The sequence below is a fragment of the Selaginella moellendorffii genome, unplaced genomic scaffold, assembly GCF_000143415.4.
Source record: "Selaginella moellendorffii unplaced genomic scaffold, v1.0 SELMOscaffold_74, whole genome shotgun sequence".
Classification (NCBI taxonomy): domain Eukaryota; kingdom Viridiplantae; phylum Streptophyta; class Lycopodiopsida; order Selaginellales; family Selaginellaceae; genus Selaginella; species Selaginella moellendorffii.
Window position 1 is genome coordinate 641,689 of NW_003314335.1, and position 27,970 is coordinate 669,658.

The following is a 27,970-nucleotide window of genomic DNA, read 5'->3' on the forward strand; positions in this document are numbered from 1 at the left end:
AAAATTCAGGACAAATCGCTGGCCGTTGGATAGGGCGGATCCAACGGCTTGTGGAAACCCTTTTACGAGCTCTCGAGCTCCTCCTCGAGCTTCCAGGAAATCGCGAGGCGAGGGATCACTCTTAGGGCGGCGGAATCGGTGACCGGAAGCGACGCATCCCTGGTAGCAGCAGCACGAATTTAATGCGGATTGGAGGTATTTAGGCGCGGATCATGGATTCTAGGACGCGGATTTGGATTTAGGGGTTGGAGTTTTGGCGATCGCGGTGTTTTGATCGCTTGGCGGTCCATGGATTCTGGAAATCGCGACGATCGCCTCGGCGAGCCGCAGATTGTGAATGGATTCCGGTGAGCTCGTGTTGACAACAAAATATTGTTGTTCGCTTCTCATTGGTTTTATTTGTTCTTTGCCTTTTCTTATCTAATGTTTGTCTAACGCTCAGGCCGCATTGCGCGAAAGCGATGAACGAAGCAAACGGTGAGATGGAAATGAGAACAATCTCGCTCGATGAGGAGGTGCGTAGCTTGCTATCTTTTTCTTTTTCCTAGAGATTGTTTGATCTCCCTCTGTGTTTTTTTTTCTTTCAGCTTGGGACCGAGAAGATCGAAAAGAAGCGATTGATTTCCGAGGTCTCCGAGCACTGTGAGCTGGACTTGACTTACGCACAGAGGCGACGGCCGTGGTACAAGCATTTTGCAAGGGGCGCGAAGGAAGTTTTGCTGGGAAGCAAGCTTTGCTGCCTCCTGCCTTTGGTGCCGATATCGATCGTTCTAGCAAACTTGAAGTCTGGAATGGTACGTTACTCCTCTCTCTCTCTCTCTTTGTTTTGTTTGCAACTTCTTCGTACGCTTATGTTATTGTTTCTTGTGAAGGGCTGGGTGTTCTTGATCAGCTTACTCGGCATCGCACCTCTTGCCGAGCGCTTGGGCTTTGTCACGGAGCAACTGGCATTTCACACCAGCTCCACGGGTAATAAATTATACCCTTTTCTCGATCACAAAGAGAGTGAATGGTCCTTTTTGTTTCTCTTGCAGTCGGTGGCCTTCTGAATGCGACGTTTGGAAATGCCACCGAGATGATTATCTCTATCTTCGCTCTGCGGAATGGCATGATCCGCGTGGTTCAGCTGTCGCTACTGGGATCTATCCTCTCGAATATGTTACTTGTTCTCGGATGCGCCTTCTTCATGGGTGGTCTCGCTTTTCCTCACAAGGATCAGAGATTCAACAAGGTGACGTTTGCGTTTTCTTTTTTTCTTTGTACGTAAAGCTTGCGATTTGTCGTTGTTGGCAGGCTTCTGCGGTGGTGAGTTCCGGATTGCTTCTCATGGCAGTTTTGGGACTGCTTTTCCCTGCCGTTCTTCACTCCACGCACACAGAGCTTCATGATGGTAAATCTGAGCTGAGCCTTTCCAGGTTCACTAGCTGCATCATGCTCATGGCTTACGCATCGTACCTTTTCTTCCAATTAAAAAGCCACAGAAAGCTTTATGAGAACGAACAAGTAAGTTCTAGTTTTCTTACTTTGATCTGATTTATATGATACATTGCAGGAAACGGGAGATAATGAATCCGAGGCGGAGGAGTCCGTGATGGGCTTTTGGGAAGCAAATGGCTGGCTCGCCATTTTGACCGTTTTTATCTCTGTTTTGTCGGAGTATCTCGTTGACGCAATCCAGGTGATTTTGATTATCTCTTTGATTCGTTCTCACTTCTCGCTTGGCTGCTCAGGGTGCCGCCGACAGTTGGAACATCCCTGTGGCTTTTATCAGCGTGATCATCTTGCCAATTGTTGGAAATGCGGCAGAGCATGCGAGCGCTATAATGTTTGCTCTAAAAGACAAGCTGGTGCGTAAAAACAAGTGCTACTTTCTCTGGGCTTTCATCGTTACATATGCTAATCGTGCAGGATATTTCGTTGGGGGTAGCGATTGGCTCATCCACGCAAATATCAATGTTTGTGGTAAAATAGCACAGTTTTGTGGAACCATCTTTGGCGTTATTTGACTGACTTTGCTGGCTGCTCCAGATTCCCTTTTGCGTAGTAATGGGCTGGATAATGGGAAAGCCCATGGACTTGGACTTCCAGCTTTTTGAGACTGCTACCTTGTTCATCACCGTGCTAGTCGTCGCATTCATGCTACAGGTTTGATTCTTTTTCCAACTTCGTGCTGCAAGTATAAACACTTTAATTAATTCCAGGAGGGAACATCCAACTATTTCAAAGGATTGATGCTTTTGTTTTGCTACCTGATTGTGGCTGCCAGCTTCTTTGTTCATGTTGATCAACCTCAACATGGTAAGAAGTAGAACAAAGTCTATTTTTTCAGCCTTCTCACTCGTTAAACTTTCCAGGTAACACGTGATCATGCGCAATGTACAAATTTTACGCTAGGAGCTTACTCCTGAGCACTGTTTTTTGACCAAGCAAGCTAAAACGAGAGGTTTCTTTGGAGTTTGGCAACACAAAATAAGAATCGTCAAAAGAGAGGCTCAAAGAACAAGGCGTGAGAAAAGCTGCAATGTGGAGTTTATTTTCATTCGGCATTCACGCCAAGCAAAAGGTGTACGTACGCTTCTTTCTCTGTATTTTTATTTCTTCTTTGTTTCGATCTAAACTTGAGAGTCGGATGGATGAAAAAAATGCTGGGATGAATTTTACGGGGGGGATGAAGTGAGCAGCCATTACCAGTAGCGAGATCTCTCCATCAATCAATCGGATCACGCAGCATTTACGTGCTGCATGACCGAGCGGTGTTGGAACTTTTGGAACAAAGTCTCGATGCTTTCAAACACTTCTTCTTTCGTCTTGGCGGCATTTACCTGTTAGACAAGGAGACACCAACACAACATGAGCTGGAAAGCTGGAAGAAAAGAAAACCAGACCTTGCGAACTTTGCCCTTCTTGTCATAATGATCCACGACTGGAAGGCTGGATTCAACAAAAACCTTGAATCGCTTCCGGATGGTTTCAATGTTGTCATCAGAGCGTCCCTGAGTTTTCTTCAAGTGTTGGACACTGTGTTGCAAAACTCCGAGAGAGGCGAAAATGCGTACCTGGTTACGACCGAGGAGTCTCACCTCCATCTCTTCTTGCGGGCAGTCGAAGAAGAGAATAAACTCTGGCTCGATTCCAGTCTACGCAAACAAAACGTTGGAGGAAGTTAGCTGTGGTGATTGAAACTTTACCACTGCTTCAAACGCAGCGCGGTTCTCCTGGTTTCGAGGAAATCCGTCGATGAGGAACTTGTCTTTGCCGCTCTCTGCCATGGCCTTTTGCAGGAGCTTCACCGTCACCTCCGACGGCACAATCTTTCCTTCCTGGATCATGTTTTGGATCATGGTCCTACTCCGCCACGTTTTCACGTAAGCACTATGAGAAGAGAAAAAGAAAAGAATAATAAGTTACCCGTTTGCGGACCCAGAATTGATCTCAGCACGCAACAAATCGCCAGCACTCAAATGCACAAACCCAAACTTTTCAACGATCTTAGCGCACTGCGTCCCTTTTCCACTTCCAGGTCCACCTAAGTGTTGCCACCACCGCAAGCTTTAGAACATACTTTTGAAATGCGTGGATCTCAACTCACCAAGAACAAAAATCACCTTTGGATCGATAAGCTGCTTGGTACCATCTTCTGTCGCCTGGAAACGATCAAGAAAGAAATCAAACTAGAAAACTAGAACTAGAAAAGAGATCAATCCAAAAAGGAGTAAAGTACCAGAGTAGGTGGAGCTGGAGTGGCCACCTCGGCTGTGAGAGCCATCAATCGAGCTCCAAAAGAGAAGTAATGCTTCCTAGTATTCACCTATTGACATTCAATCTATCAGAAAACCTGCCAGCATAAGAAACAGCGTTGCGTTTTTACCGATTTCGATCAATAGATCCACAAAAAGATAAAAGAAAAAGACAAAGAGAAAGAAAGGCTGGATCGTCACATACCAGAAGCGAAGGAATCGAGGCAGGAGAGCTCCACTCACAAATCGCCTGGAAAGCCAAGAAACCCGAAATTTGGCGTGAGAAATACGAGAATGAGGTGAGCGCATTGCGATCCCAGCAAGAATGCCGCCAATGGCGAGGCGGCGGAGGCCGATCTGGAGAGATCTGAGAGGAATCTTACCGCGAAGCGCAGCGCGGAGCCGCCGTTGACACGCCAAAGCGAGCGCACGAGCGTGGATAGCGCGCGCCTGCCTCGCAACATAGACCAGGATCGTCCTCGCCAAATCTCCTCTTCTCAATCTCTCTCTCTCTCTCTCCTCACACTACTGGGTCGAGAGAAGAGTGGTGAGAAGAAAATTTAGGGCATGGCAATACAAAACGGACCCCATTGTACGAAATCAAAGACAGCGTACGACAAATAAGCTTAAGTTAAACACTTGATTTGTGCTTAAGATAGATTATCTTTCTTTGTTTCTTTACGATGTGTATGTGATTATCCTGTCAGTGATGCTACTTCTGCACAACGGGCACTCGGAGCAAGCAACTGCGCAAGGCTTGCACACTGCAAGAAAAAAAAAGAAAGAGTGTAAGACGATCTAGAGTTTCTCCACGACGATTTGAGAGAGAGAGAGAGCGAAGAGAACGATCTGGGAAGATCTAGAAGAGAGTGAGAACTAAGACGGTGGAACGAACGATCTAGAAGACGGAGAGAGAGCTAAGACGATCTAACGAAGAGGACGATCCAGAAGAGAGAACTAAGACATTCTCACGAAGAGAAAGATCTGGAAGAGAGAGGGAGAGAGAACTAAGACGATCAAACGATGAGAAAGAGGATCTACGAACTCGTCACAGTGAGCTATAGTGTTAGAAGAGAGGGAGAGAACTAAGATGAGAAAGACGATTTAGAATAGAGAGATGGAACTTACGGCAGAAATGGCGACAAGGAAGAAGAACAGCTGCCGTGGGAGCCTCGAAGCAGATCTTACAAACGTGGCTTCCTCTGTCCTCGTCGAAGATTTCGTCGATTGAAGCTGGAGCTGGAGCTGGATCGTTACTGCTCTCGCGCTCCTTTTCCTCTTGAATCCTCGTCTAGGGAAGAGAAAGTTAGCAGCGCGGTTTGATTGTAAATCCAACGAACGTACCTTTGTTTGGCACAGCTTTGTCAGCGCTTCTACATGAAGGTTTTGGAGATCCTCCAGCGCATCGATGTCTAGGCCTTCGAGGTTCTCGCTCTGGACAACACGATATATCACGTTAAGATGAAAGACAAAAGAAAGCAACTAAACAAATGGTTTTCACCTTGAGCTGGGAGATGAATCGCTCCATCTCCGAGACGCGCTGTTTTTCATCCTTCAGATACACCTTTAGCTCCTTCAGTGTTCCCCATTGCTCGGTCTCTTCGTTGATTGTCAGTTCACCATTCCCGTCCGTGTGACCGTTTTCAGTGGAGAACTTCCTGCCGGCCTCGGCTTCTTCTTTCTCCTTCTTTAGCTTCGCAACCAGAACCCACATATTCGCCAGGTCGCTCTCGAGAGACACTTCGCGCTGTCTTGATTCTTCGAGCTTCTTTTCCAGCTCTTGATAGTTCCGTGACGATTCTTTCGGGAGCAGCTCGCAGTCATCCAAAAGGATATCTTCGTCTGCACCTGGATTTCTACCCATCTTGTTGGCGTTTGCCTTTGAAACAGTGGCCGTTCCTGTTCTGTAGACCGATGCTTCGGCTGCCGCCAACTCGCTCTTGAGCTTTGAGTTCTGAAGGGACAATTTCGTGACTTCATCCGCCAAGTGCTTCAGCTCCACAGCCGCTGCAGAGGCAAGCTCCTTGGCGTACGACGCTTCCTCATTGAGGTTCTGGTTCTCCAAGTAAAGGCCGTCTTTTACCTCTAAAAGATGAGTATAGTCTTTCTTTAGCTTTGTCAACTCAGCAGCCTGGAGTAAACATATTAGCGTGATAGAAAAATCCAGTAGAGCTACAAACCTGTTCCATAAGCTCCGCACGAAGACTATCCAAGTCTGCTTCTCCATCCTTTGGGTAAGCCAAGTCAGAGTCTCCTGTCAAGTCCTCGGAAAGGCTTTCAGAATTTAGCCAAGTGGCTAAGTCATCTGCACCATTCTCAAGGAAACTCCTGCTCAGTTTCCGACTCTTTGGCTGAGAATATCTCTTTTCAAGTGATGCTTGGAGCTCTTGCCTCAAAGAGACAACCGTTTCTTGTAGCTCATTGATTTCGTTCGTCTGCATGTAGAAAATTACAACACTATTTGCAAAATTCACATTGCCATCACCTGGGATTGAAGCTGCTCCTGTAGTATCCGATTGTCGGCGGACTTTATCTGTAAATCATGAAAGAGTCAAGAAATATAGCTGATTGGTTTGCACATACCTCAAGCTCGAAAGCCTTCTCATGGAGCTGGCTGATCAACTTCGAAATGGTCTGCAAAACCAAATGCTTAGCAAAGAGAAAACTGAAGGTAATTCGTACCTGTGACATTTCAAATCCAGAAGCATTTGTAGATGAAGCTTCAGCCGAACCAGCAATCCTTTTCTCAATAATGCTCATTTGCCGTCTTTTTTCATCAATTTCTTCTTTCAGCTTCCGCATTTGCATCTGTATGACAAGAAAAAGTAAAATAAACGACGAAACTTAATAGTCATTTAAAACTTACGTGAAGCTGGTCATCCTCAGGGTTGGTTACTGCTTGTTCAGACAACCTCTTGAGCGAACTACTGCAGAGGGCAACCTCTCCAGCAAGCATTTTCATTTGTTCCCGAAGAAGATCCATTTGATCAGCCATTGTTGTTCCAGTCTACAAAAGCTTGTCAGCATTTGTGGTTGCAAACTTGAGAATTGGCATACCGGAGGGGGCCTTCGACCACGTACAGTGGCGCTAAAGAGTTCTCCTGCTTGCGTCGGTTCAGGAAAAGGATCAACGATGGGAGGCAGTTCGTCTGGTTTTCGACTGAATGACTTTCTACGTCTAGACTTAAAGTCCACTGGAGGTTCAAATGAAACTGATGATCCGCTTGGAGTATGCTCCTCGGGAACTGCATGCATACTCTCGTGTTTCTAAAACCAGAAAAGAAAAAGCTATTCCCAATGAAGTTATAATCACAAAGATCTTACCTTCAGTTGTTTAAACCATCCTAGCATTCCTCTTTTCTTGATCTTCTTTTCTTCTTTTGATGCATCATCAGGATTACTACTGATGCAATTTCCATCTCCAGATATTTCTGACTCGGGCCCAACAGTAGTAGAATCATCCTCTTCCTCAGCAACTTCTCGTCTCTTATCTGGCAAGTACGCAAGCTAGCAAAAGACAATCGAATCAGAGGGAGATCACTGTTGAAATATAAAAATACCTCCTCTTCCCCAAAAGAATGTCTCCTACGCTGTGTACTCTTTTCCGGGAGATTCAGAGGAATGGTGTTCTTGGTTGACACCAGTATCAGTTTCGTTAACCTTTGGATTCTTCCCATCAAAGCTGCTTTTGCCTGTTCCTCTTCTTCGAGCCGAGATTGCATTTTCAAATGCCCGGCCTCCAGCTTCATGCAAAAGATAAATGAACGAGTTCTCTAGCCAAGAAAAGGACTTACTTGTTGGCGCAAAGTTAGAAGATCGTCATGGTTCGAAACTACAAATGGTCGTTCAAATAGTCCTCTTCTTAATTGCTCCAGTTCCTGCTTCAAATGTGTGATTTCCTTTTGATACTTCTTTATCAGAGATTTTTCATCCAATATCTGCAAAGAAATGGTTAATCTTCTGCATTAAACGTGCATTGCAGAATATTTAATACCCGGTTTGGAGCCGCATGCAACTCCACTCTCTTCGCTCTCTGAGCAAACTTCAAGGTGTTATGGGTTTCTTCGGTACTACTCGAAGCAGGAGTAATAGTGCATATGAGCTGCAGTAGGACGTACAATGAGTGAATGACCAGAACGATTCTTACATTACCGAAATACGACCATGTCCGCTCAAAGAAGATTGCAATAGACGCGTAAGCTTAGAGTCACGATAAGGTATGTGAGATGCCTTGCCATCACTAAGTTTTGAAATAACCTGAAAAGCAAGAGAATTTCTATTATGTTTTTCTTGAAAAGATGCAGCATACCGTGCCGAGGGTCAACAAGCTCTTATTGATATAGGATCCTTCTTTACGTCGTAAACCAGTTGTTTCCGTTTTGGAACTCTCAGACCCCGCAAGATCAATAAGGTTCTACAGCAGAACTATACTTTTAAGACAAGATCCATTACACAGCTAGGACTTACCAGTTGAGAGAGAGTTATCTCGTCGTCACTAAAATCTTCACCCCGGCAACTGCTTTCAATAGTCTACGAAAACAAATGTCACGACAAACGTTCAAATCTCAAACTCACATACCAGAGTGAATATTGTGTGACTTCGACTGCTGAACAAATTGAAGTTATTTGATCCAACATGTCGATGTTCTAAATAGGTAGTTAGAGAACTGTTTATTCTCACAAACAAAATCTACCTTCACCAGCAGCAATCAGAGACAAAGCATGAGCAGGTGATAGGACAACCTCTTCCTTGATACCCTCGACATAAGTTCCCTTTCAGCACAAATAGAACATCAAGGTAAGGTTAGTCATAATAATCTCGCAGTAGTACCTGAGCATCTTCTCTGACTCGTAAATTTTGTCCTGCCGGATCCAGCAAGTCGTTGATCACCTACAAAACATGGACATTTAGTCAAGCTTGACAGAAACGCTACGTACCTCATTGTAAATCTCAAGATAAGATACGCGCAGAAGGAACTCCCGTCCCGGAGTCTACAGGTAGATCTTTAAGGAACCAAACTCATTGCAGAATCGAAACTTACATACATCCTGGATAATGCTGAAGACGTCCTTCACCGCCAAAGGTATGATGCCAGGGCTTTTCTGATCACCCTGATCAAAAGAACGGCTTATAAATTCCGGAAACAGCCAGTCTGGATGCTTACATGCATGGTGTGAGTCTTGCCACTGCTGGTAACACCATAGGCGAATACTGTTCCTGTAGAAACAAATTCACGTAAGAACAAAAATCTGATAAAGCAGGAGCTCTTCACCACAAACCATTTACACCCTGCATAGCAGCTGCCACAACATGTTGCGCGGCGATGTCGTAAACGCCTCTCGTCGTTGTAGCGGGGCCGAAAACTCGATCTATCAAAACAAGAAAAAAAACAAAGAATGAATTCATAGTCTTGGATAAAGGAAAACTAACCAAAAGCGTAGAATGTAGCCAGATTGTATTCGCTCCTTACAGTCGTGTCACCATCGGCATACCAGGCAACTTCATCACCCTTTTGGATTTCTCTAGAACTGAGACAAATAAAAACAAAAGGACTTGAATCAATGCATGAAACTTTCGATCGATCTTACCTCAATGGCCGAAAGCGAACGGTCACGGAGATGCTCTCCTTGGCCCTGTTGATAAACTCCACTCTATCAAACATTGACGAGGAAGAAGAAGGCGTGAAAGGACTGGAACCCCCATTGAAGGAAGAGTACTTCATCGATGGAGGGGTCATGAGAGCCTGGCTGCTACTCCTGGATCTAGTCGGCGTGAGAGACCTGTGGCTACCACCGCCGCCACCACCGAGAGAGGCTCTACCAGTCGACGACGGCGAAGAAATGGAGGACGGCGAGGCGGGCTGGAATCCAGGGATTCTACCATTCACTGACGACGGCCTTCTAAATCTAAACGGGGAGCTAGATCTTCTCGACGATGCCGAAGTAGAAGCCATCTATCTTTCCCTCTCGCGGCCGGATTATCCCCACCCAATGCGCGACAAGCCTGATCCACAAATCGAGGCATCGATCAGACACAAGCACGGATCGCCTGGAAGAAATGCTGGCATTCGCTCACCTCACCAGCGCACCGAGAAAAACCATGTCCTAGCCCTGAGAGAACAACGCCACGGATCGAACGGCAGCGCCTGACAGGCGTCAGTCGCCATGTGTGGATCGCGGTGGCGGCGCGCGAGCGAGCGCGAGCAGATCGATCGGCCCTAAGCTACACGGGGGCGGCGGTGGCGGTGACGGCGGCAGCCTGGCGGCGGCGGCAAATCTCCTCTCCCTCCGCCTAGCTCGCGCTTTTAGTGTTTTTGTAAATGACCTCGCCAGGGCCTAATCCGACGGCTCACAGCCCCCCAAATTCAAATCGTTTAGGGGTCTCCATCCAACGGCTGTAAGCGCGTGCGCCGGCCGGGCCGGTGGCGCCACCGACAGCAGCCGGTCGGCATGGAACTCCTTTCCCGCCACCATCAAGACCAAGATTGGCATATTCCCCGCTGCCAAGAGTAGAATCTTCACATGATGTCCATGTTGATTTTTATGTTGTATTTGCTCCAAGACATGCGCTCCAAGCGAATTAGTTGGCATTCTTTTTGTTGGCATGCAAATGAATGCCACCTGAATCAAAGCCAGTCAATTATTTCACTGTTGCTTTAGTTGGTTTCCTTTGGCTTTTTCTTCCTCTTTTTTTTTTGAGTTTCTTGATATTTCTCACCCCAAAGTCAAAACTAGAGGCAGAAGAAGCAGTTTTTAGTGAATGAAAAAAAAAAAAAGGAAAGGGGAGAAAAGGCATGCATGTGAGGAGTGGCAGAAGCCAACCAAGACATTGCCCAATTCTCTGACAAAGAAAAATTGCAAACACCAAAGATACTGCAAGCGAATGTGAAAGCCCACCCACATTTTGTGGAAAATGGAGATCAGAAGAAGGGAAGAAAGGGAAGATATTCAGACATTTTTGTTTGCTTCTCCAAGTGTTGCTTTCATGTGCTATCTAAGCCATTACTAAGAAGTGCTAATTAACAATTTAGAATCATTGGTCTCTCTAGCTGACAAACAAACAACATGAGCTCCAAGATCAAAGGAATAGAATTTAGTGATGATACTTTAGAATTTAAGAGATTCTTTATTTGTTTGGCATTGTTTCTAGCCTTCCATTAAAATGTCTTGGCCAAAATCTGGCCAAGCTCTGGCTGAAATCAACTTGAACCCACCGGTCATCAATCAGCAAGCCTCCCTTTCCGCCAACTTTCACGTAAGCCTCCTCACAAGACTCCCTGTTTGCAAACTCAATGAAACCATAGCAGAGGCTCTCCCCAGTCTTGTGATCCCGAATAATGCTCGCCTCCGCCACCTTTCCAAACCTCTGGAATATGAGCCCCAGGTCCTCCTCCTCCGTCACCCTGTTGAGATTCCTCGCAAACAGGACGTTTTCCGGGGGCTTCATCTCCGCATCTGGAATATCCCCCACCATCTCGAGCACCACGGCTCTGCTCCGCGCCTCCCGAGCTCTGTTCTCGATCTCCATCTTTGTCTCGTCGATCGTAGGGTTCCAACCATCGTCCAGAGTTGTCACGACGTTTTTCTGCTCGCATGGCGGAATCTTTAGCGAGTAAAGCCCTTCCGGATCATCGAATGGATCGTCCAGGATAGCAACGCTCTTGATCCGGATGTCCTTGTACGGCCTGAAGCTTTCATTAACGTACGCCTCGTTGATCTTCTCTAGGGTGTCGAGACCCTCCGCCACCTTTCCAAACACGACGTGTTTCTCATCCAGGTATTCCAAACCATGGCCTCTTGTGGCGATGTAGAACTGCGAGCCATTGGGGTTTGGCGTCGCCACCATTCCAATATCATCGTGCTTCATACTCGATTTTCCAGCTGGGCTATCTCTCCCCAGCAATTTGAAGATGGAGTCGCCACCAGATCCCGCGCCGGTTGGATCGCCTGCTTGCGCTACAAAATCCCTTTGGACGCTGTGAAATAAGCAGCCGTCGTAGTATTTGATCTTGCAAAGCTTTAGAAAGCTGTATGCTACCTGGCTTTGACAATCTAGATCGATTACAAGATCGCCCAGGCTGGTGGTCACAAGCACGGCCATTGTGAATGCAAAAGGATGTCGTGTGTGGGCTTTTGTAAACGCAGCCTTTTGGCCCAAACGAATATTCTAAGTATATGCTATTATGTGAACGTTGAAGATTAGGTTTTCCTCTTTTTTTGGCAGTCTAGAAATACTTCCGAGCGCGACGCGATCTAGGTAGAGGAGCTCCCGATCGAAGCGCCGGAGCTCGACTTCAGCAATCAAATGCAGCAGTGCTAGAGTCCCGCGGCCTCAATCAGGTATCTCCCTACCGATCGATATTTCGGGCTTAGCGCAGTCCGATCGAACGGATTCTAGTCCTCAAGCGCAGTAGCTAACCTCGCAGCGATTCCGGAGCGGCATGGTGGATCAGGTTTTGTTCTGCCGCTCTTGTTTCTTTCGGTAATAATCCCTTCTAAATCGTCTCGCCATTACAGCCAAAGCTTGTCATGGACAGAGGATATGGAGCTGTCCCCGGCGGCCTCTCCGGTGGGCGAGCAATCACTCAAAAGAAACTTGTAACACAGGCATGAGAAGGTGCGTTTGTTCTTTCTTTTCTAAGATCAAGCAGCTTGCTGCGTGATTTTTTGTTCGCTTTGAGATGGCTGAATTTCTATTTCACTTCATCGAAATGCCAACGTCAATCTTGCACTACAAATTTTTCAAGCTCGGCATTCTCGACATTCTCGACATATTGAAGTGTTTGCAAGTTCTAGTTCCCTTGCAAGCAAGTGTTTTTCTTTCTGATTTGTAGCATTCTCATCAGGTGTCTCTTCCTTGGATCTCTCTGAGCGGTTTTCTGTGTACCATCGATCAGGCTGAGCAGTAACAACGCTGACATTCTTCCATTTCACAGCCAGTCCACTCTCAATACGTCCTCCAGGTAATAAATTTTCATTGTAAGGCACTTCATAGTTCATAGCAGGTGTTTTTTTCTTGCATTTTGTGGACATCTACGATTCGTCATCGAGTTTTTGCAACCAGAGCTCATACAGTAGCGAGTAGCGGTGTAAGTTATTTCACAACTTTGGCTTTGGACGATTTATTTTATTTTTTCATTTTTCGGCCTCTTTTTTTGTGTTGCAGGCCCGAGAAAATGCCTCGAAAGCACTATCGAAAAAAGAAATTCACTCCAAAGAAAAGGATTGTTCGGTATGGAAAAGTTTTGATAATCAATTTTACTCTCTTCGTAGTCTGGTTTTCTAACCCATGCGATGCCGCCTCACTCGTCTGGGTTGCGATGGTGTCCCTCCCTGGAAGAGATTCCACTACCCGGGCACCTGGGCAGCCACAAACTCTTCTTCCTCCCAAGCGCTGCTGCTCTCCTCCATCCGGGCACTCCAAGCTTGCGCCATCGCCAGAGATCTCGAGCTGGGCAGGCTCCTCCACTCGAGCTCTCGCCTCCGCGGCCTCCACCACAACGTCTATGTCGCCAACACGCTCATCGCCATGTACGCGAAGTGTGGCAGCATGGTGGAATCCCAGTCCGTCTTTGATGCCATGGCCTCCCCTGAGCTCGTCTCGTGGAACGCTCTCATCTCCGGCTATGCCACTAACGGCGACAGCGAGCTCGCGCTGGAGCTCTTCTCGCGTCTTGGCGATGGCGTCGTCGCCGCCTTCCAGCCCAATGCGAGGACTTTCCTGGCGGCTCTCGTGGCGTGCTCGAGCCTGGCAGCCAAGGAAGATGGTCAGTGGATCGGTGGGAAGATCGTTAAGTTGAAGTACCTGGAGAGAGCAATGGAGATCCACGCCCGAGCTAGCCGGTGCTGCGACGACACGGATGTTTTCGTTGCCAATGCTCTCGTCGACTTGTACGCCAAGTGTGGCAGCCTGGACGACGCCAAGAGAGTGTTCTTCCGCAGCATCCCGATTCCCAGCGTCGTGTCTTGGACGTGTCTCATCGCTGGCTGTGCCGAGAACGACCATGGCGAGGAGGCTCTCGAGTTCTTCGACCGCATGCAGCGCGAGGGGTGCCGTCCAAACTCTCGGACTTTCGTTGCGGCGCTCACGGCCTGCTCCAGTCTGGCTGAGAGGCTTGGACGAGCCGAGTGCTTGGAGAAGGCTCGAGTGATCCACTCCCAGGCCGCGGCTCTCGGCTACGATCGCAGCGAAACGTTTGTAGCGAACAGTCTGGTCGACGTCTACTCCAAGCTCGGCTCCATGGCGGACGCACAGGCGGTGTTTGACGGCATGGATCGCCGGGACGTCGTCTCGTGGAACTCCCTGATGCTCGGATATGAGGAGAAAGGTGACAGCGGCAAGGCCCTCGAGTTGTTCGACCGGATGGAAGACGAAGATGGCGGCGGCTGCGAGCCGAATACCCGGACACTCGTCGCTGTGCTGAATATCTGCTGTGGACTCCTGGCTCGAGAGGTGGCCGAGAGCGTTGCTGGAAAGGCCAGCTGCTTGGAGAGAGTCGTGGCTGTCCACTCGAGAGCTGCGAAGACGAGCTGTGCAGCGGACATGTTCCTGGCCAACAGTCTGATCCACGCCTACGCGAAGTGTGGCCGCATGCCCGAGGCTCGCGAAGTTTTCGACCGGATGCTCCGCCGGAACGTTGTGTCATGGACGTTTCTCATCCTGGGATACGTCGACAACGGGGACAACAAGCTGGCTCTCGAGGCTTTTGCTTCCATGGAGCTGGAGAAGTGTCCGGTGGACTCTCGGTGCTTGGTCGCTGCTCTCAGGGCCTGCAACACACGAGACGGGAAAGCTTGTAAGCTCGAGTCACTGAGAAACGGGATGGCTGTTCACTCTAAAGCAGTGAAGAGTGGTCACGACTCTAATCCTTACGTAGCGAGTACCTTGATCGACATGTACGCCGGTTGTGGCAGCATGGCGGATGCTCGGCGTGTGTTCGACCGGATGCCGACGCACGACGTTGTTTCCTGGACGGCTTTGGTGCTCGGCTTTGCTGACAACGAAGAAGCCGCCCTGGCACTGGAGCTCTTCGAAGAAATGGGGACCAGAGGCTGCTCGCCGAATGCTCTCACGTATGTCTCGGCCCTGACGGCATGCGTTGCTCTGGCGGACGAAGAGGACGGCCGGGATATCCGAGGAAAGTTGGTGAAGATGGAGTCCTTGGAGAAAGGAAGAGCGCTTCACTCTCGTTGTCAAAGCGGTGGATTTGATGCCGAAGTCATGGTGGCCAACAGTTTAGTGGAGATGTACTCGAAGTGTGGAAGTATGGACGATGCGAGGAAGGTGTTTGACGGCATGGCTCGCCACACGGTTGTGTCCTGGACTGTCTTGATCCTTGGCTACGTCGAAAACGGCGAGAACGACCAAGCGTTAAAGGCTTACGAGTCGATGAGATCGTCCCAGAGTTGTATTCCGGATGCTCGGATTTACGTTGTTGCTCTCATGGCCTGCGCGAACTCCGGAGCTATAGAGGATAATGGTCTAGAAGTTGATGGAGTCGTCGTAAAACCGAAAAGCTTGGAGAAAGGAATGCTCGTCCACTCTCAGGCAGCAGCACAGGGACTGCAAACCGACACTTTCGTGGCCAATAGCTTAGTTGCCATGTACTGCAAGTGTGGAAGCTTACTTGATGCTCGCATGGTCTTTGACAGGATGCCAGTCTCAACTGTTGTGTCGTGGACGGCCTTGATTCTCGCGCACGCTGAAAACGCACAAGCCGAGTTAGCACTGGAGTTCTTCAAGGCAATCCAAAGTGACAAAACCTGTGAACTCGACTCCAGGGCTTACATTGCAGCACTCGTGGCGTGTGGAGCTCTGACCGCACTCGAGGCTGGAAGACGAATCCATGCAGAAGTTTGCAAGCGGGGTTTCGACGGCGAAGTCTACGTTGCAAACGCTCTTGTCGACTTCTACGCCAAGTGTGGAAGCATGGACGAAGCAATGGCAGTCTTCGACTCGCACAAAGGCAGGAACCTCGTCACTTGGAGTGCTCTGGTAGCAGGATACGCCCGGCAAGGAGGAGAAACGAACCGAGTGCTTGACATGTTTGAGAAGATGCCACAGCAGTGCTGCATCTCCTCCTTGTCGGTTCTCACAGCGTGCAGCCACGCCGGTCTTGTCCACAGAGGGAAGGAATGCTTCCAGGCGATGCAGCAAAGGCAAGGAACCAGGCCTTGGATTGAGCATTACCACTGTGTGATAGACATGCTGGGACGAGCAAACCACCTGAAAGAAGCAATGGCAGTGATCTCCAAAATGCCATACAAACCGACCGTGGTTACCTGGACGACGGTGCTAAGCGCGTGTGAGAAGTGGAAGAACGTTGCTGTTGGACGCATCGCGTTTGAGTCACTGCTAAGCTTGGACGAGAACCAGCCCGCGGCTTACGTGCTCATGGCAAACATCTACAAGAGCGCTGGGATGCGTGGCGAGGAGCTTGCGGCAATGACACTGGGAAAGCGTTCTACACAACAAGAAAACGCATGAGCTCGAAAGAAATCCTTGAAAGAGTTCCAAACCCCATCGCTTCCAAGCATTGCCTTCTCAAACACCGAGATCACTCACCCGAGGCTGAGCGTTAGCGAAATCCTAGGCGCATGCCAGGGATTCTCGAGTAAAATGTAGACGACCGGACGAAGATTACCTCAATTCCTTGATATTTTTGCGCTCCACGATCGCGGATTCCATGATATTTCCGCGCATTCTTGCGCGACGATCGCGCTAAAACCTGGCACTTGGCGCATTCCAGCTCACGAGCGTATTCCAGCTTACGATCGCATGCGCTCGCGCATGAGGATCGCAAAAACCCTGGGAGAAGTAAGAACCCTAAAGAAATATATTTACATTTAAGCGACGTAACGTATATTATTAACAGCCACTGGGCCTATAGTAGTCTGGAGGGACGCTTGGACACCTCTCGTCCATGGAGGCGTAAGGCACCAGGGTGTTATAGTCCGGCAATTCCATCCTATACGTCCCCAAGATCTGGCAGAATGGAAGAGGAGGATCATCGTGAGCATTACACCATTTTGGCAGCCGCGAAGAATTCTTCTCGAAGAAGCTCAGCATGTATGCGTCACGGATCTGGAAGCAAAGAGAAGAACTCTCGTCACTCTCACTCAAGCTAGAAGGAAGAAGAAGGAAGCGAGCACTTACCGTGAACTCGGTGACTTGGATGGAGCTTGCGAGCTCTCCAAACAATCCAGCTTCTTTGTACATTTGGAGGACGAACGCGACGCAGGACGTCGACTTGCCGTCGCTGTAAATCCAATCGTCCTTCTCTGGAATGGCCAGAAGCTCCTCGAATGGAATGCCTCGATGCTCGGCTTCTCTCATCACGCCGGGAAGATCCAGCCCCTGGTAGCACAAAAAACATGAACAAGTTTTCCACTTTTCTCATCGAAACTAAGTCATACCTGAGTGTCGAGACGCTTGTTGAGAGCTTCATTCCACATATTGGCAGCATACTCTGGTTGGAGTCGAGTCCAGACCGTGAGCACCGAAGCCACCTATCCCAACCGAGAAAATGTGTCAACAAGCTTTGGAAACTAAAGCTCTCTTACCAGGTTTGAGTCCAGCTGAGGAGGATAGTTGTCTACCGGAGTGTCAATCCAGCTGAAGATCATGTTATGGTAACCATATGGCTTGCCATCCATGCTCCGCGCGTATTCCCAGGCGGCAGTAAGATTGAACTTTTCTCGCATCGCCGAGCTGAGAGGCAACACAACAATATGAGGATTCGCATCGTCTGCTAGCTGCTGCTTCCACCAGTCATCCCAAGTTAAGACAGCAATTATCTCTTGACCCTGCCACACAAGAGAATGAAAATCAAGATAACCACCAAGAAGAAACGCTTGTTTACCTCTTTGTTTTCGTGCCCGGACTCTCCAACCCACAGCTTTCCTTGTTCGTCCCTGAGAGCAAACGCAGTGTGCCCAGCGTAAGCTCCCGTGACCCATTTCTCCAAAGTTTCAAAGCCTCCCCAACGTCCTCGTATCTTGGAGAGCGCCAGAAAGTCACCAGACTGGATATCGTCGGTGCTGAAGTTCGACATGCTTTGCGGACGCTCCACAAACTTAGTTTTCATATGCCTCTTCAAGAACTCGATGTTGGCATCTTGTCCCCAGCCGGTGTTTGAGAAAATCGGCAGCACGTCCCACAGAGCCATCAAAGTTCCAAGCATGCCGGCCTTCATCAAAAACACCGAAATTCCCTTGTCTTTCACCTGGAAGAGAACTGTCAGCATTTTTCTTGTCAATCTCACTTACATAATCAAGCTCTCCTTCTTGCCATTCTTTGATCTCCATGGTGTGCGTGCGGCCAATGAAGTAGTAGTCCCAAGTAACTCGGTAAGGAGTGGCAAAGATATACAAGTCCATACATGTCCAACTGTGAGCATTGCTTGTCTGGAACGAAACCACGACTGTTCTAAGACATGACAAAAAAAAAGAAGAGAAGAACACCAACATTCTTCCTTAAGAACATACCTTGATATATAAAATGCCCCCTCCAGAGCTATTGGCCTCCTTTGGCTCCGTGAATTCCAGCCATGCCTCGTTCTTGTAGAAGCAGGCACCTTTCCAGCTGCTCAAATTCCTGTCCGAGGGAGACGACACTGCCGCTACGAACTCCGGCAGCAAATCCACCGCGTTGTGCAGCCGGTTGAGCGTCGGCCATGCAATCCCGTGCGGCAGCGCCGGGAGAACGTCGCGCGGATGGAATGGCAGCAGCGGCAGCGATCGCGCGGGCGCGCCGAGGATCATGAGAAGCAGTAGCAGCAGCAGCTCCATCGATCGCGCCCCGGCGCCCTCGCCCCTGCAAAAAATCTACCTCTAGGGCTCTTCCCTCCAAGCTTGCGTGCCGTATAATAAATGAGGCCCATCCGTACAATATAGACGAATATCCCACTAGCTAATGCGAATCTTTTCAAAAAAGGATTTAAAACAGGCTTATGACTTAAACCATGTACTTAGCACTAAAACGAAAGGCATCATTGGTAGATTCTCGATTTTAGGGTTTAGGGTTTTTCGGCATGGCGACTCTCTCGGCTTCCAAGTCGCAGCCTCTCTATCTTCTCTACGAGGCGCCGTCGGGCTACTCGATCTTCGAGGCGCACGGGCTCGACGAGATTGGCCAGGCCGCGGCGGCCGTCCAGGAATCCATCAAAGATCTCAATCGATTTGGCAATGTCGTCCGCCTCGTCACTTTCAAGCCATTTGAGTCGGCCGCCAGCGCGCTGGACCAGTGCAATGCCATATCAGAAGGTAAGAATTTCCCGAATCTTAGCTTAGAGCGTAGAAACTACTTAAAAACTACTCTTTCTTTGCCAGGGATCATGACCAGCGAGCTGCAAGAGTTTTTAGGCTCTTGTCTCCCCAAAGTGAAGGCGGGAAAGGCCGCCAAGTTCTCTCTGGGCGTGGCGGAACCAAAGCTGGGGTCTCAAATCCAAGAGAGTCTGGGCGTTCCCTGCCAGAGCAATGAGTTTGTTGCAGAGTTTTTGCGTGGCATTCGTCTCCATTTTTCTCGTTTCGTCCGTGATCTCAAGGTGTCATTTTTTTCTCTCGTTTCTCTTTGGAGTTCTTACATTTAGGACTTCGACAGGAGGGAGATGTGGAAAGAGCCCAGCTTGGTCTTTCTCATAGCTACAGCAGAGCCAAAGTGAAATTCAACGTGAATAGGATCGACAACATGATAATCCAGAGCATAAGCTTGCTGGATACGCTCGACAAAGATATCAACACATTTGCCATGAGAGCCAAGTACGCGGTTGCACTTCTTCTCTTTGTCTTTCTGATTAGTTTTCGTTGTTGCTAGAGAGTGGTATTCATGGCATTTTCCGGAGCTGGTTAAGATTATTAGCGACAACTACATATACGCAAAGCTCTGTACGTTCATCAAGGACAAATCTACTCTCGCGGACGAGTCACTTGAAGAGCTGACAGAGATTACCGGGGATGAGGACAAGGCAAAGGAAATTCTTGCGGCTGCGAAATCATCCATGGGTGCGTCTCTTAGTATCCCTTGGTATTTTTATTTGACGCCAAGTTTTGCTAACAGGTCAGGACATTTCTCCCATCGACTTGATCAACATCCAGGCTTTTGGAGAAAGGGTTGTCCGGCTTGTGGAGTTCCGAACCGTGCTCCATGGGTATCTCGTGTCCAAGATGCATGGAATTGCGCCAAACTTGGCTACTCTTATCGGAGAGATTGTTGGCGCCCGACTTATTTCACATGCAGGGAGCCTCTCAAACCTGGCTAAGTGTCCTGCTTCAACAGTTCAGATTCTCGGAGCAGAGAAAGCTCTATTCAGGTGCTTTATTTTATCTATGTATTTCGACTGTTTAAAACTTGTTCTCATCACTCCAGGGCTTTGAAGACCAAAGGTAACACGCCAAAGTATGGTCTCATCTTCCATTCTTCGTTCATTGGGAGGGCTTCAGCGAAGAACAAGGGCCGTATTTCCCGATACCTGGCAAACAAGGCCAGTCTTGCAACGCGGCTTGACTGCTACCTGGGTAAGTCTTTCCTGTTAAAAGCCTCTTTATCTAAAGGTTTCTTTTGTGTGTCTTGTTTCAAGAAACGAGCACAAATGCTTTTGGACAAAAGCTGAAGGAGCAAGTGGAAGAACGGCTTGATTTCTATGACAAGGGTGTGGCGCCTCGGAAAAATATCGACGTAATGAAGCTGGCCTGCAAAGAGGCGCTGCAACAGCAATCGAATGCTGACGTGGAGATGGAAGACGCCGCAGAAAAAGAGAAAATAGCACAAGATGGAGAAGCCTTTCCAGAAGGTAGTACCTCTTTTTCATGCATCTTAAGATGATTGTACTCGTCACTGCCAGATGGAAAGAAGAAAAAGAAGAAAAAGAGGAAGAGTGACGCCGAGCCCATGGACATGGATGAGCCGCAGCCAGCTGCCGAAAAGAAGAAGAAGAAGAAGAAAGCGATTTCGGAGGAGGAGAACGGGCATCCATCAGTTGCAGTCGAGGACGAGCCTGTTTCAAAGAACGAGCCAAAGAAGAAGAAAAAGGCTAAAAAATCTGCCGAAGCGGCTGAGGAGGTGTCAAAGAAAAAGAAGAAGCGAAAGAATGCTGCCGAGTAACTTAAAACTACGAAAGGTACGCTGTTTTTACTTTCATCTCTTTATTTACGTAGTGGAAATTCCAGCCATTATAGCTGAAGAGGAGAGAATACAGCCTACATAGCGCTCTTCTTCCAAGCCTGCCGCGCAGCATCGCGTTCCTGGAAACAAAACACCAAACAGGGATGTATCATTTTTTCCACTTGTTTCTATTTTTTTTTTTCCAACTTGTGACTTTAAAGAACCACTTACTTTTATTGCTTCCATTTCAGCCTCGTCCACGTTTCTCCTCTTCTTAGAGCCCCGCCTGTGTGGAGGTGCTTGCGGCACTTCATCGATGCACTTCCCCTCTTTCTTGCAAGCCAGCAGCCGATTCGCAGCATCGATACCTTGCGAGCAAATCCTCCGAGAGTCAGGTACTGAAAACGAGCTTTCTTCCGCAAGACTCACCACTGTAGTAAGCTCCGTGGACGTAGCCATTGTAGTGCTCGTGGGTGTGCTCTCCGCTGAAGTAGAGCGCTCCCTTGAGCGGCGCTTGGATTCGCTCAAACTCGTAGCTCTCGACGCCGATGGGCCAGTTTGAGAAGGATCCACCGAAGAAGCGATTCGAAAACCACTTTGGAACCAGGATATCGATCGGCTTTGGCACCGACGGCCCAAACATGTTCTTGAGAACTTCGTGGACTTCCTCGATGGTTTCGTTGGGGGGCTGCTGCTCGATACGCCGGGATTCGTCGTCGGTCACTGTGACAAACATGACGTTGGCTCCCGGGTACTCGTTTTCCAGATGCTGTGAAAGAAGAGTTAGTTTGTTTCTTTGAGATGATAATTCTATGTTTTAGATGATAATGGGGGATTACCTGCCAGACTGGATAGTATCCTCGGTGCTCGTCGGCGTAGAGCATGAACTCGGTGAGGGGTCCGTTTGATGGCCAGAACTTGTATGGGAATTTGAGGAAGATCTTCGTGTAGACAGCCATGTCAAACTCGCTCAAGGCCTCGATCTTCCAGTCCTGCAAAAACCTTGGGTTTGAGATCTTGATTGTGGAAACTTTGGGTTTTGATACCGGGAAGGGTGGTATGAACTTGATGAGGCCGCTCTGGAGAACCCCAAGGCTGACTGTGACGATCACGTACTTGGCTTTGTAGCTCTTGCCACCTTCGGTGCCAACTTTTACACCATTCTTGGAGTATCGTATATTGTTCACCACCTGCGAGATGATCCAAGAGGTTTTAGCATTTGGGAATGGAGATCATTGGCGATTGTCAAACCGTGTTGAGCTTGAGCCTTGGATCGGTGATAACTCCATCCTTGGAATCCAGAAACTCTTCCGCCAACTTTTGGACGAGGTACGAGTATCCCCTTTGGTCGGCCACCAGGAAATTGCTATCGCCAAAGTTGTGAAAGGTGGGGTTTGGCTGGGTGTTCTTCAAGCTGGTAACTCGAGGAGGCTCTGGAAAGTATTCAAATGCTGGCATTGCTCTTGCAAGCATTTATACGTACCAGCAAATTCGTAGTCATAATTGTAGTAGTCGAGGACCATCTCCACTGGCGTCGAGGGGACCCTGCAAGATTTTGTGGTATATGGAGGTCCTTATTAGCGGCATAAAGCCTTACTTTCCATAAATGCGCTGTGCTGTGAACACAGAGATATCGGCGCTATTGCTCTGGCTCTTCTTGATTCCAAGCGATTCGATCCACTCGGAGCTGTCGTCGAGCTTCTTCATGTAGATGTCGCCCAGCTTGTTTGCAAAGTGTCCACTGCAAGAGCAAAACGTGAGAGAGATTAGATCCCATGGATTGTGTGTGTGTGGAGAGAGAGAGAGAGAGAGAGATGATTCATGAGAAAAGAGTTGTGAGTTCTCCTCTTATATCTCGCCTGGGAGAAGTGAGAATGAAACTTTTTAGGAGAAGAGAAAGAGGGTCACAGAGTTCTTGTTCTTGGGAAAAGAGAGAGAGCATCGAGGCCATGATCATAGAGTTCTTTGGGAGATCCAGGAGAACTTGATGGCATGGATAGAATATATCTTAAAAGGAAGTTTAATGTGTTGGGCTCTAAGATCACTGAACTCTTGGGTGTAGATGTTGCTGCTGAGATTGTCAAAGTTGGAGTAGAACATCCGGAGCTTGTGCTTGTTTGCGAGCTCCCAGATTGGGTTTGTCGTCGTCTCGTTGACACCCTCGACCCAGTTTGCTCCCAGCTCGATCCTCTTGCCCGCGAAATCGGCCTCGCGCATCCTCCCGCCGATCCTGTCCGTGGCCTCAAGGATGACAAAGTCGTCAATCCCGGCCTCGGACAAGGTGTTTGCAGCCATGATGCCTGCAACCACGGAAAACCAATGGCATTTAGAGATTCCATCCATATACGAATGCCAATGTAAAGATACATCAAAAGAATCAACGTGTAGGATCACGAAACATATAGATCACGAAGAACTTCACGAAACGAATGGACTCTCTCTCTCTCTCTCTCTCTCTCTCTTTCTCTCTCTCTCCAGATCTTTCGTGAATCAAAGATATATGTGCTAAGATCACGAAAACGAAGTGGTGAGCATGGAGTTTCTCTCTCTTTTTTCCCAGATCTTTCGTGAATTCAAAGATGTATTTGATAGAATGGAGTGGCTCTCTCTCTCTCTCTCTTCCAGATCTTTCGTGCATCAAAGATATATGTGCTAACGAAACGTATAGATCACGAAGAACTTCACGAAACATGGTGAGAATGGAGTCTTTCTCTCTCTCTCTTTCCAGATCTTTCGCGAATCAAAGATACATCACGAAAAACTTCACGAAACATGGTGAGAATGGAGTCTTTCTCTCCACATCTCTCGTGAATCAAAGATATATGTGATAAAATTCTTCGTGTATTGTATACCTGCCATTCCTGCACCAACAATTATCACGTCAAACGAGTATTTGGCATCGAGGGCATCCTCAGCAGTGATCTTCCGCGCTGCAGCGACGCAGCGCGATCGATCCAGAGCGACCAAGGCGAGGAAGAAGAAGAAGACGAAGGAAGAGAAGAAAAAGCTCGAGAAGCTCCTCATGGTGTCTATAGATGATTGGCTCTAGCGGGATAGCCGCTTATAAATACTCCCAGAGATCCTGGAATCTTCTAAGCATCATTAGCAATAAAAGAAATTGCATCCGACATGGAGGGCTCCGCTGGATTGTCATTTTCACATAAATTAAACCCTCTCACTTTTTCTTTTTGGTTTTTCCTATTGGTCCATTGTACAAAAAATTGTTTTTATCACTATCGTTTGCCACATCATTCATTCATTTTTTGTTTACATGGCCAGCTCCAAGAATGGAGCTATCAATGAATTCAATGAGCTGAATTGACCGCTAATATTCCATGGAGCTGCTTATCCCACTCGCGCCTGGACAAATCCCGCTCCTAAACAAAAAGAAGACAAAATCTCCTGAAAAGTGCCAAGAAATGCTAGATCCTTACCTTGACAACGCTTGCTTCCGCGCTCTCCATGTTTCGTCTCCTCTTCTCTCCGGTTCTGTGCGCCGGTGCCTTTGGTACTTTGTCCACGCACTTGTTCTTCTTCATGCAGTCCAGGAGTTTGTTCGCAGCGTCGATCCCTGGAAACCAAACTGAGCTCCAAAACCCGCGAGAACTTTGGCTACTTACCGCTGTAGTAAGCACCGTGGACGTAGCCATTGTAGTGCTCATGCGTGTGCTCTCCAGCGAAGTAGAGAGTGTGGCTGAGCGGCGCTTGGATCCTCTCAAACTCGAAAGCTTCCACACCAATGGGCCAGTTGGAGAAGGAGCCGACGAAGAACCTGTTGGACCACCATCTCGGTACCAGGATATCAGTTGGCTTGGGCACCGACGGTCCAAACATCGACTTAAGCACTTCGTGGATCTCGGCTATGGTTTCATTGTTGGGTTGTTGCTCAATGCGGCGGGATTCGTAGTCCGTGACGGTGACGAACATGACATTTGCCCCTGGGTACTCGTTCTCCAAATGCTGAAAGCTTCCAGCTTAAAACACGATGGTGTGAAGAGTTTGAAGTGTCCTTACTTGCCATATTGGATAGTACCCGCGTCTCTCGTCGGCATAGAGGAAGAACTCGGTCAGTGGTCCGTTTGAAGGCCAGAACTTGTAGGGGAACTTGAGAAAGATCTTGGTGTAAACAGCCATGTCAAACTCGCTCAAAGCTTCACGTTTCCAGTCCTGCAGAGGGGATTGCACTGCCATTTAGCGGAGGATGCATCTACTTCGAATGAACTGACCGGTAAACCAGGGTTGAACTTGATAAGGTCGCTCTGAAGAACTCCCAGACTGACCGTCACGATGATGTACTTTGAGTTGTAGACTTTGCCGTCTTCAGTGGTTGCAGCCACTCCTGTTTTAGAGTACTTGATTTGGCGGACAACCTGCGAAGAGCGAAGAGTAGGATTGATCACTTTCATGTCAAGCCGTGGTACCTTGTTAAGCTGAAGCCTGGGATCGGTAATTTTGCCGTTCTTGTTGGCAAGGAACTCCTCGGCTAGTTTCTGAACGAGGTACGAGTAACCACGCTGGTCAGCAACAAGGTAATTGTCGTCGCCAAAATTATGAAACGTAGGATTAGGCTGTGTGTTTTTCAAGCTCGTGACACTTGGTGGCTCTGGAATGTTCAAAGGAGAGAAACATGGTCAAGAAATCTAGAAAATAAGTAAGGTAGATACCTGCAAATTCGTAGTCGTAGTTGTAATAGTCGAGAACCATCTCGACAGGAGTCTTTGGAAAACTGTAGCCAGCACAGATTAAGATAAGCAAGCACATTGAAAGATCGAGCGCTTACACTCCGTGAAGTTTCTGTGCGGACAAAACAGACATATCCGGGGCATTGCTTTCGCTCTTGCTCAGCCCGAGCTCATCAACGAAATCGCTAGAATCGTCGGACTTGCTCATAAAGTTTTCTCCCAGCTTGTTTTGAAGATGTCCACTGCCCACAATTTAATGCCTTTCAGATTATCGTGTGAAGCTCAGCAAACAGAGAGAAACTTACTTCTGAGTGTAGATGTTGTGACTGAGATTGTCAAAGTTAGAGTAGAACGTCCGGAGCTTGTACTGGTTTGCAAGCTTCCAGATGGGATTCGTGGTGGTCTTGTTCACTCCTTCCACCCAGTTTGCTCCCAGCTCGATCCGCTTCCCTGCAAAGTCCGCCTCCCGCATTCGCCCCCCGATGACCTCAGTCGCCTCGAGAATAACAAAATCCTTCACTCCAGCTTCGGACAGTGTCTTCGCAGCCATTACACCTGAGAACACCACGAGCAGATCTCAGTCAGTTTCGACGAGATGGACTTCCGAGTTTGTCATTAACCTGCCATGCCGGCCCCAACAATAATAACCGATGACGGCGATGGCTTTGGATCAGTAGCAAGCCTTCGAGCACCAGCAGCAGCAACGGCAGCATCGAGTAGCGGTGCTAGCAACGCGACGAGAAGAAATGTAGATAGCAAAGAACGAGCCATGGCCACTGCTGCCTCTCCGCTGCTTGCCGCTGCAAGCTGCACAGAAAACTAAATTACAGATTGTGTGAATGAAGAAGCAACATCCTTGCATATTGATAGGATCGTTGTACAAAAACTGTACGAATGGACCATTTTCGTCGCGGACAGAGATCGTGCCGGCCAGCTGTATGACTGATCGGAAAGGTTTAGAAAAAGCAACGTCATAATCAAGCAAGAGCGCTGGTCTGTCTGTCTTTGCCAAATGTTTTTTCTTTTCCTGCTATACAGAGTCTGCAAAATCATGTCGCCACTCGGGTTAAGAGCACAAGCGACGAGACGATACCGTGGCGCTAAAGTTATACTCAAAACTAGTCGACGAGAGTGAGAAGATATCGCAAAAAAATTCTTCTATACTTCAAGCTGCAAGCGCCGGAGAGAGGAGTTAGTGGCATTCGGTCATAGGCATGAGTCTAGAGAGCTTGAGTACCCTCCATGGCAGCAGCCTTTGTCATCTCCTTAGTGATGGCGTCCACCAGTGCTTTGTCATGGTACTCGGGTCCAAACACCTTGATGCATTCCATCTTGGTGTTCATCAGGTAACTGCCACAAGACTGGAAAAGATATATCGGCTGCGCGAAGAGAAGTGAATTTCGCTTACACGTTAGAGGAGTGCTCGACAAGGTAGTCGGATCTGTCCTCGTCCGTCTTCCTGAAAAACGCTCGGAACTTCCACAGCACCGGCCTCACATCGCTTGGCTTTCCAGTAAGTCCAACAAAGCCTGGGTGAAACTCTGCAGAGACAAAGGTTGGAAAGGCTTTTACGTTTGATTGAGCTCGACCTCTGAGGTAGTGCTTGAGTTGGACCGCGTTGTCACGCTCCGGATCAGCCGTGATGAAGATCGGCACAATGCTCTTTCCTAAGTGTAATCCAACATCAAGAAAAAAAATGGAAAAACGAAAGTAACCACGAAAACTCACCTAGTTGATGCACGACGCTAGCAATCTTCTCAAGCTGCCGCGGACAATCCTCGGGACAATGCGTGTAGCCAATGTAGATCAAAGACCACTTGCCAAAGAAGTCACTGTTCGACACTACTTTGCCAGACTGATCGAGGAGAGAGAACGGGCCACCGACGGTGATCCTCTCAGGCCTCACAGCCGCGGTAGATGTTTTTTTCGCTAAGGAAAAACAGACTTAGCATTGACAACAAGAAGAACAAGAAGAAAACAGAAAAACTACCTTCGATCGGTGGCCTCCCGAGGTAGAAATACGCGGCAAATGCGAGGCCCACGCCGGTCCCCAGAAGAATCATCGATCGAGCAAGCCAGTTCGCAGGCTGGAAGACAGAGAGTAAGAGAAAGAAGAAAGAATGTGTCATGAGATCCATAGAGAAGGATCACAACCTCTGGATAGGGCACGATCACAGGGCGCTCTCTCTCGACTGAAAACCTCCTCCTGGAAGAGCAATATTTCGCCTGGAGAGCGAGGAATGCAGAGAAAGGAATGAGATTTTCGCGAACCTTTGGCGATGGCGCAGCGATCCTCTTGGCGAAGGAGGTGTAGTAGCGCCTGGACATGCCCAGCGCCATTGCTCATTCCATACCTAAAACCCTAAAACAATATTATATCAATTAGTGCATATGTCTCTTCCTTCTCCTTGCCATGGCAGCAGAGCAGGATCAGAATGCCGGAACTTAAA

The 27,970-nt window shown here is 48.3% G+C and overlaps 10 protein-coding genes across 14 annotated transcripts; 3 read left to right on the plus strand and 7 right to left on the minus strand.

Annotated features, from left to right (window-relative positions):
- The first annotated feature begins 24 nt into the window (after positions 1-24).
- Positions 25-2,588, plus strand: LOC9658756 (vacuolar cation/proton exchanger 3). The gene is made up of 12 exons (XM_002986458.2): positions 25-347; positions 443-515; positions 588-794; positions 873-969; positions 1,035-1,231; positions 1,294-1,503; positions 1,553-1,678; positions 1,731-1,847; positions 1,909-1,962; positions 2,029-2,145; positions 2,202-2,298; positions 2,355-2,588. The coding sequence occupies exons 1-12, from the start codon at positions 289-291 to the stop codon at positions 2,363-2,365; spliced, it is 1,365 nt and encodes a 454-aa protein (XP_002986504.2). The 5' UTR covers positions 25-288; the 3' UTR covers positions 2,366-2,588.
- Positions 2,515-4,291, minus strand: LOC9658757 (UMP-CMP kinase 3). Of its 3 annotated transcripts, none has more exons than XM_024660319.1 (9): positions 4,121-4,291; positions 3,943-3,987; positions 3,722-3,808; positions 3,590-3,644; positions 3,409-3,526; positions 3,189-3,345; positions 3,057-3,137; positions 2,886-2,993; positions 2,515-2,822 (listed from the first exon to the last, which is right to left on the minus strand). In XM_024660319.1, the coding sequence occupies exons 1-9, from the start codon at positions 4,199-4,201 to the stop codon at positions 2,721-2,723; spliced, it is 834 nt and encodes a 277-aa protein (XP_024516087.1). In that variant the 5' UTR covers positions 4,202-4,291; the 3' UTR covers positions 2,515-2,720. The 3 variants fall into 3 exon arrangements, with proteins under 3 accessions (XP_024516087.1, XP_002986589.1, XP_024516088.1); XM_002986543.2 differs by having other exon boundaries at positions 3,981-3,987; positions 4,121-4,284; XM_024660320.1 differs by having other exon boundaries at positions 3,722-3,835; positions 4,121-4,275.
- A 69-nt stretch (positions 4,292-4,360) lies between these two features.
- Positions 4,361-10,048, minus strand: LOC9659350 (kinesin-like protein KIN-7E, chloroplastic). The gene is made up of 26 exons (XM_024660317.1): positions 9,327-10,048; positions 9,169-9,266; positions 9,018-9,107; positions 8,903-8,955; positions 8,784-8,849; positions 8,676-8,729; positions 8,569-8,628; positions 8,432-8,510; positions 8,317-8,384; positions 8,205-8,267; positions 8,047-8,151; positions 7,890-7,994; positions 7,732-7,839; positions 7,532-7,675; positions 7,298-7,480; positions 7,062-7,244; positions 6,795-7,004; positions 6,604-6,744; positions 6,420-6,545; positions 6,321-6,371; positions 6,223-6,270; positions 5,918-6,172; positions 5,239-5,868; positions 5,082-5,171; positions 4,866-5,028; positions 4,361-4,501 (listed from the first exon to the last, which is right to left on the minus strand). Exons 1-26 carry the CDS (start codon positions 9,689-9,691, stop codon positions 4,416-4,418), a joined length of 3,624 nt encoding a protein of 1,207 aa, XP_024516085.1. The 5' UTR covers positions 9,692-10,048; the 3' UTR covers positions 4,361-4,415.
- A 25-nt stretch (positions 10,049-10,073) lies between these two features.
- Positions 10,074-11,838, minus strand: LOC9659351 (peptidyl-prolyl cis-trans isomerase CYP59). The gene is made up of 2 exons (XM_002986545.2): positions 10,921-11,838; positions 10,074-10,358 (listed from the first exon to the last, which is right to left on the minus strand). Exons 1-2 carry the CDS (start codon positions 11,836-11,838, stop codon positions 10,074-10,076), a joined length of 1,203 nt encoding a protein of 400 aa, XP_002986591.2.
- A 142-nt stretch (positions 11,839-11,980) lies between these two features.
- Positions 11,981-16,224, plus strand: LOC112341007 (pentatricopeptide repeat-containing protein At3g09040, mitochondrial-like). Its single transcript, XM_024660359.1, has 5 exons — positions 11,981-12,190; positions 12,255-12,354; positions 12,584-12,700; positions 12,743-12,826; positions 12,904-16,224. Exon 5 carries the CDS (start codon positions 13,027-13,029, stop codon positions 16,222-16,224), a length of 3,198 nt encoding a protein of 1,065 aa, XP_024516127.1. The 5' UTR covers positions 11,981-12,190; positions 12,255-12,354; positions 12,584-12,700; positions 12,743-12,826; positions 12,904-13,026.
- Positions 16,225-16,559: 335 nt separating this feature from the next.
- Positions 16,560-18,595, minus strand: LOC9659352. Its single transcript, XM_002986546.2, has 7 exons — positions 18,225-18,595; positions 18,006-18,143; positions 17,600-17,962; positions 17,301-17,543; positions 17,154-17,246; positions 16,894-17,094; positions 16,560-16,821 (listed from the first exon to the last, which is right to left on the minus strand). Exons 1-7 carry the CDS (start codon positions 18,525-18,527, stop codon positions 16,606-16,608), a joined length of 1,557 nt encoding a protein of 518 aa, XP_002986592.2. The 5' UTR covers positions 18,528-18,595; the 3' UTR covers positions 16,560-16,605.
- A 151-nt stretch (positions 18,596-18,746) lies between these two features.
- Positions 18,747-21,083, plus strand: LOC9659353 (nucleolar protein 56). 2 transcript variants are annotated; one of them, XM_024660424.1, is made up of 9 exons: positions 18,747-19,001; positions 19,068-19,282; positions 19,339-19,496; positions 19,552-19,739; positions 19,795-20,047; positions 20,104-20,252; positions 20,315-20,527; positions 20,579-20,854; positions 20,904-21,083. In XM_024660424.1, the coding sequence occupies exons 1-8, from the start codon at positions 18,770-18,772 to the stop codon at positions 20,836-20,838; spliced, it is 1,668 nt and encodes a 555-aa protein (XP_024516192.1). In that variant the 5' UTR covers positions 18,747-18,769; the 3' UTR covers positions 20,839-20,854; positions 20,904-21,083. The 2 variants fall into 2 exon arrangements, with proteins under 2 accessions (XP_024516192.1, XP_024516193.1); XM_024660425.1 differs by having other exon boundaries at positions 20,579-20,851; positions 20,902-21,083.
- Positions 20,856-23,855, minus strand: LOC9658758 (polyamine oxidase). Its single transcript, XM_002986547.2, has 10 exons — positions 23,691-23,855; positions 22,889-23,138; positions 22,436-22,579; positions 22,322-22,383; positions 22,090-22,271; positions 21,885-22,028; positions 21,678-21,830; positions 21,268-21,607; positions 21,070-21,206; positions 20,856-20,978 (listed from the first exon to the last, which is right to left on the minus strand). The coding sequence occupies exons 1-10, from the start codon at positions 23,695-23,697 to the stop codon at positions 20,934-20,936; spliced, it is 1,464 nt and encodes a 487-aa protein (XP_002986593.2). The 5' UTR covers positions 23,698-23,855; the 3' UTR covers positions 20,856-20,933.
- Positions 23,856-24,050: 195 nt separating this feature from the next.
- On the minus strand, positions 24,051-26,366 carry LOC9659354 (polyamine oxidase). The gene is made up of 10 exons (XM_002986548.2): positions 26,141-26,366; positions 25,826-26,075; positions 25,619-25,762; positions 25,503-25,564; positions 25,260-25,441; positions 25,065-25,208; positions 24,853-25,005; positions 24,459-24,798; positions 24,273-24,409; positions 24,051-24,215 (listed from the first exon to the last, which is right to left on the minus strand). Exons 1-10 carry the CDS (start codon positions 26,289-26,291, stop codon positions 24,144-24,146), a joined length of 1,635 nt encoding a protein of 544 aa, XP_002986594.2. The 5' UTR covers positions 26,292-26,366; the 3' UTR covers positions 24,051-24,143.
- A 128-nt stretch (positions 26,367-26,494) lies between these two features.
- LOC9659355 (protein SCO1 homolog 1, mitochondrial) lies at positions 26,495-27,941 on the minus strand. 2 transcript variants are annotated; one of them, XM_002986549.2, is made up of 8 exons: positions 27,792-27,939; positions 27,675-27,746; positions 27,511-27,607; positions 27,249-27,449; positions 27,110-27,187; positions 26,929-27,061; positions 26,758-26,870; positions 26,495-26,690 (listed from the first exon to the last, which is right to left on the minus strand). In XM_002986549.2, exons 1-8 carry the CDS (start codon positions 27,858-27,860, stop codon positions 26,686-26,688), a joined length of 768 nt encoding a protein of 255 aa, XP_002986595.2. In that variant the 5' UTR covers positions 27,861-27,939; the 3' UTR covers positions 26,495-26,685. The 2 variants fall into 2 exon arrangements, with proteins under 2 accessions (XP_002986595.2, XP_024516218.1); XM_024660450.1 differs by having other exon boundaries at positions 26,495-26,870; positions 27,792-27,941.
- Between the last annotated feature and the right edge of the window lie 29 nt (positions 27,942-27,970).

What these genes read in the sequence shown, in the direction of transcription:
- LOC9659353 (XM_024660424.1), top strand. Translation starts at nt 18,770, where the DNA reads ATGGCGACTCTCTCGGCTTCCAAGTCGCAGCCTCTCTATCTTCTCTAC. An exon ending in GTTTCGTCCGTGATCTCAAG is followed by an intron (nt 19,283 to 19,338) that starts GTGTCATTTTTT and finishes GGACTTCGACAG; the next exon opens with GAGGGAGATGTGGAAAGAGC. An exon ending in ACATTTGCCATGAGAGCCAA is followed by an intron (nt 19,497 to 19,551) that starts GTACGCGGTTGC and finishes CGTTGTTGCTAG; the next exon opens with AGAGTGGTATTCATGGCATT.
- LOC9658757 (XM_024660319.1), bottom strand. Translation starts at nt 4,201, where the DNA reads ATGTTGCGAGGCAGGCGCGCGCTATCCACGCTCGTGCGCTCGCTTTGG. An exon ending in GACTCCTCGGTCGTAACCAG is followed by an intron (nt 2,994 to 3,056) that starts GTACGCATTTTC and finishes AAGAAAACTCAG; the next exon opens with GGACGCTCTGATGACAACAT. An exon ending in AGAAGGGCAAAGTTCGCAAG is followed by an intron (nt 2,823 to 2,885) that starts GTCTGGTTTTCT and finishes CTTGTCTAACAG; the next exon opens with GTAAATGCCGCCAAGACGAA.
- LOC9658758 (XM_002986547.2), bottom strand. An exon ending in AGCAACATCTACACCCAAGA is followed by an intron (nt 22,580 to 22,888) that starts GTTCAGTGATCT and finishes TTGCTCTTGCAG; the next exon opens with TGGACACTTTGCAAACAAGC. An exon ending in AGTTCATACCACCCTTCCCG is followed by an intron (nt 21,831 to 21,884) that starts GTATCAAAACCC and finishes AGGTTTTTGCAG; the next exon opens with GACTGGAAGATCGAGGCCTT.
- LOC9659351 (XM_002986545.2), bottom strand. Translation starts at nt 11,838, where the DNA reads ATGGCCGTGCTTGTGACCACCAGCCTGGGCGATCTTGTAATCGATCTA. An exon ending in TTGATTTCAGCCAGAGCTTG is followed by an intron (nt 10,359 to 10,920) that starts GCCAGATTTTGG and finishes GCTTTGATTCAG; the next exon opens with GTGGCATTCATTTGCATGCC.
- LOC9659354 (XM_002986548.2), bottom strand. Translation starts at nt 26,291, where the DNA reads ATGGCTCGTTCTTTGCTATCTACATTTCTTCTCGTCGCGTTGCTAGCA. An exon ending in GGTACTATCCAATATGGCAA is followed by an intron (nt 24,799 to 24,852) that starts GTAAGGACACTT and finishes GGAAGCTTTCAG; the next exon opens with CATTTGGAGAACGAGTACCC. An exon ending in CCACGGTGCTTACTACAGCG is followed by an intron (nt 24,410 to 24,458) that starts GTAAGTAGCCAA and finishes TTTGGTTTCCAG; the next exon opens with GGATCGACGCTGCGAACAAA.
- LOC9659355 (XM_024660450.1), bottom strand. Translation starts at nt 27,860, where the DNA reads ATGGCGCTGGGCATGTCCAGGCGCTACTACACCTCCTTCGCCAAGAGG. An exon ending in TAGCGTCGTGCATCAACTAG is followed by an intron (nt 27,188 to 27,248) that starts GTGAGTTTTCGT and finishes GATTACACTTAG; the next exon opens with GAAAGAGCATTGTGCCGATC. An exon ending in ACTCAAGCACTACCTCAGAG is followed by an intron (nt 27,062 to 27,109) that starts GTCGAGCTCAAT and finishes TTGTCTCTGCAG; the next exon opens with AGTTTCACCCAGGCTTTGTT.
- LOC9659350 (XM_024660317.1), bottom strand. Translation starts at nt 9,691, where the DNA reads ATGGCTTCTACTTCGGCATCGTCGAGAAGATCTAGCTCCCCGTTTAGA. An exon ending in GATGGTTTAAACAACTGAAG is followed by an intron (nt 7,005 to 7,061) that starts GTAAGATCTTTG and finishes TTCTGGTTTTAG; the next exon opens with AAACACGAGAGTATGCATGC. An exon ending in AGAAGGCTTTCGAGCTTGAG is followed by an intron (nt 6,271 to 6,320) that starts GTATGTGCAAAC and finishes CATGATTTACAG; the next exon opens with ATAAAGTCCGCCGACAATCG.
- LOC9658756 (XM_002986458.2), top strand. Translation starts at nt 289, where the DNA reads ATGGATTCTGGAAATCGCGACGATCGCCTCGGCGAGCCGCAGATTGTG. An exon ending in CAGATTGTGAATGGATTCCG is followed by an intron (nt 348 to 442) that starts GTGAGCTCGTGT and finishes TCTAACGCTCAG; the next exon opens with GCCGCATTGCGCGAAAGCGA. An exon ending in AGGATCAGAGATTCAACAAG is followed by an intron (nt 1,232 to 1,293) that starts GTGACGTTTGCG and finishes CGTTGTTGGCAG; the next exon opens with GCTTCTGCGGTGGTGAGTTC.
- LOC9659352 (XM_002986546.2), bottom strand. Translation starts at nt 18,527, where the DNA reads ATGGAGCTGCTGCTGCTACTGCTTCTCATGATCCTCGGCGCGCCCGCG. An exon ending in CTCAGCTGGACTCAAACCTG is followed by an intron (nt 17,247 to 17,300) that starts GTAAGAGAGCTT and finishes CGGTTGGGATAG; the next exon opens with GTGGCTTCGGTGCTCACGGT. An exon ending in TCCAAGTCACCGAGTTCACG is followed by an intron (nt 16,822 to 16,893) that starts GTAAGTGCTCGC and finishes CTTTGCTTCCAG; the next exon opens with ATCCGTGACGCATACATGCT.
- LOC112341007 (XM_024660359.1), top strand. Translation starts at nt 13,027, where the DNA reads ATGCGATGCCGCCTCACTCGTCTGGGTTGCGATGGTGTCCCTCCCTGG.